At 35.8% G+C, this 3,509-nt stretch overlaps 1 protein-coding gene across 1 annotated transcript in view; it reads left to right on the top strand.

The window, feature by feature from the left end:
* The first annotated feature begins 238 nt into the window (after positions 1-238).
* The window catches only part of LOC126982351 (uncharacterized), a 15,432-nt gene continuing 12,161 nt past the window's right edge, over positions 239-3,509 (top strand). The window contains exon 1 of the mRNA XM_050834365.1: positions 239-304. Within this exon, the coding sequence (XP_050690322.1) occupies positions 290-304 (15 nt within the window). The 5' untranslated portion in view covers positions 239-289. The remainder of the gene's footprint in view (positions 305-3,509) is intronic.

Genomic DNA, 3,509 nt, shown 5'->3' with positions numbered 1-3,509 from the left:
GACAAGAAATAACGAAGCAGAAAAACAAACAAACGAGAGAACAAAAAAAACAAGAAAAAAGAAAAACAAGAAGAAAAAACATTAAAAACACCCAAAACACACAAACACAAACTCAAAAACAAACACCAAACCCTTCAAAAATCAACCCATAAAACTCACTAACAGGCAACTAACTAAGAGAGGGCGGGGCAGGGCGGAGGGCTGAAGGTATATAAGGCGCCGCGATCCGCTCTTAAAGGTCAGTCTTAGTTCTGTCCGAGTGTTGAGAGACAGCGGACTGCCGAGCGTCATGGGCAGTCATTGGGTAAGTCATGAGTCGGTGAGGTATTCCAGAGGGCGAGTCAGTGAGTCAGTCCAGCGCTAATGACTCACCGATGAAGAAGTGATGAGTGAGAAAGTGATGTTATGTTATGTCATGTGTGTGTGTGATGTTTTCGTATGTGTGAAAACGATGGAAAAAAAGTGAATAATGAGGGAATGAAAAGAGGGGAAAAGAGGAAGAAAATATAAGAACGATGAAAAGTAAGGAAGAAAAGTGGATAACAGAAGAAGAAATGGGGAAAAAGGGCATTAGTGGAAAAGTATGGGGAGGGAAATGGGTAAAATATGAAAAATTGGGAAAATAGGGAAAGGAAATGGGAAAATAGTGGATAACGAGAAGAAAAGACGAAAAAAGGCATTAGTGGAAAAGTAGAGGGAGGGAAAAGGGTAAAATATGAAAAATTGGGAAAATAGGAAAAGGAAATGGGAAATATACAAACGGTGGACCAAAAATCGTATAGTGACTTTAATTTCTTCATCTCTTTTCTGTTCTTTTTCTTTTTTTCATTATTTTATTTTTACTTAATTTTCCTCTTTATTTTTTTTCTCATTTTAATTCTCTTCTTAATTTTCTTTTCCTTAATTTTCCTCTTTATTTTCTTTCTCATTTTGATTTTCTTCTTAATTTTCTTTTCCTTAATGTTCTTCTTTATTTTCTTTCTCATTTTAATTTTCTTCTTAATTTTCTTTTCCTTAATTTTCCTCTTTATTTTCTTTCTCATTTTAATTTTCTTCTTAATTTTCTTTTCCTTAATTTTCCTCTTTATTTTCTTTCTCATTTTGATTTTCTTCTTAATTTTCTTTTCCTTAATTTTCCTCATTTTAATTTTCTTCTTAATTTTCTTTTCCTTAATTTTCCTCTTTATTTTCTTTCTCATTTTAATTTTCTTCTTAATTTTCTTTTCCTTAATTTTCCTCTTTATTTTCTTTCTCATTTTAATTTTCTTCTTAATTTTCTTTTCCTTAATTTTCCTCTTTATTTCCTTTCTCATTTCAATTCTCTCCTTCATTTTCTTTTCCTTAATTTTCTTTTCTTTTTTTCTTATCTGCTTATCATTGCTCATTCTCAAGACCCAGAGTGACTGACTGACTGACTGACTGATTGACTGACACACTTTTGCTTACTGACTGACTAAATGATTGACTGACTTACTAACTGACTCACTCACTCACTCACTCACCTACTCACTTACTGACCAACTGACTGACCACTTAGCTATCTCTCTTACCAACCTACTTACATACTAACTGACTGACTTACTGACACACAAATGTACTGACTGACTTACTGACTGACCACTTATCTCTCACTCTCTCTTGATAACTTACAAGCATGCGAACTGACTGACATACTGACTGATTGACTGACTGACTAAGAAGCTAACCCAAGAAACTGACTGACTAACTAACACAAAAACTTACTAACACACTGACTCACACAAAAACCTAATTACAGATAGACAGACAGACTACCTGGGTTCTGAAAGGTCACGCCAGGTATTCTTCTAATTGTCTCCGCTCACCTGTCACGCTGATTTGCACACCTTTACCTGACCGCACGGAGAACGCGACCTTTAATTACCTTTTTACGGATGTTGCGTCGGAAAGTTTGCGTTGGCCGAGAAAAAAGAAGGAAGGAAAAAGAGAGAGAGAGGATGCAAGGAGATGAAATATAAACAAACAAATAAGAGAAACGAAAAGAACGAAAAAAAGCTTAATTAATAGGTAATAAAAGAACAACAGAGGATAAAATGATAAAGCTTGAGTTGGGGGAGAAAAAAGAAGGAAGGAAAAAAATAGAGAGAGGATATAAAGAGATGAAATATAAACAAATAAATAAGAGAAACGAAGAGAACGAAATAAAAGCGAAATTAATAGGGAATGAAAGAAAGAAAATAATTATAAAAAAAAACGAAAAAAATAAATAAAACAAACGATAAAACGTAAAAATTAAATACAGCGAAACTGGAGAAGCGAAAAATAAAAACGAAATAAAAAGAAGCAGAGAAAAAAACGAATAAACGAGAGAAAAAAAGAAATATAAATAAATGAAAATATATGAAGATGTTTAGACTGTTATGTGCGTTAATTAGTTGTATTTTTATTAATGGAAATCATACATACATACATACATACATACACACACACATACATACATAAAGAGACGAATACACACACACACACACACACACACACACACACACACACACACACACACACACACACACACACACACACACACACACACACACACTGAGCTATATTACTTTTCCATATGTCATTTCTATTTGCACTTTTTCTTCTTTTTTCTTCTTTTCTCTCCCTTTCCTTCATTTTCTTCCCTCCTGCCCATTCTCTTTTCTTCATCTCCACTTCATTTCCTTCTTTTTCCTTCCCTCTCTTTTTTCCTCTAATTTTCTGGCGGGTTTTCTCTCCGTTTCTCTCATCATTTTTCCTTCCCTCTCCTTCCTTCTTTCCTTCTCTCCCTCTTTTCCTTCCCTTCTCTCTTTTCCTTCCTTCTCTCCTTCTCTTCCTCTTTCTTCTCCCCTCCCCTCTTTTCTCTCACCTTATTTCCTTCCCTTTCCTTCCCTCTCCCCTCCTCCCTTCTCCTCCCACACACATCCTTCTCTTCCTCTCCTCCCTTCCTCATCCCTCTCCCCTCTCCCCCCTTCCCCCCACGCATAAAATAACCTTTGCTAAACAAGCCCCGTGACTCACCTGGCATCGCTAATCACCCACAGGTAAACTAATGATCACACAGGTGCGAAAAAAAGCGAAAGTGAGAGAGAGAGAGAGAGAGAGAGAGAGAGAGAGAGAGAGAGAGAGAGAGAGAGAGAGAGAGAGAGAGAGAGAGAGAGAGAGAGAGAGAGAGAGTAACATTCATTGAGAAACCTTGAGTTAATGTGTGCAAGAAGATTCGTTTGTTTATGTGTAATAGGCAAAAAAGACAGACAGACAGACAGGCAGACAGACAGACAAAGACAGACAGACAGATAGAAAGAATGAGACAGATAACCATAATAGACAAACAGAGAGAGAGAGAGAGAGAGAGAGAGAGAGAGAGAGAGAGAGAGAGAGAGAGAGACAGACATAGAAACAAACAAACACACATACAAATATTTAAAAAAAAAAACATATCTTGCTTAACACACAAAAAAATGTAAATAGATAAAGATAAATAAATAAAC

Source organism: Eriocheir sinensis, chromosome 50, assembly GCF_024679095.1.
Source record: "Eriocheir sinensis breed Jianghai 21 chromosome 50, ASM2467909v1, whole genome shotgun sequence".
Taxonomy (NCBI): Eukaryota; Metazoa; Arthropoda; class Malacostraca; order Decapoda; family Varunidae; genus Eriocheir; species Eriocheir sinensis.
This window is presented reverse-complemented; position numbering and strand designations above follow the sequence as displayed.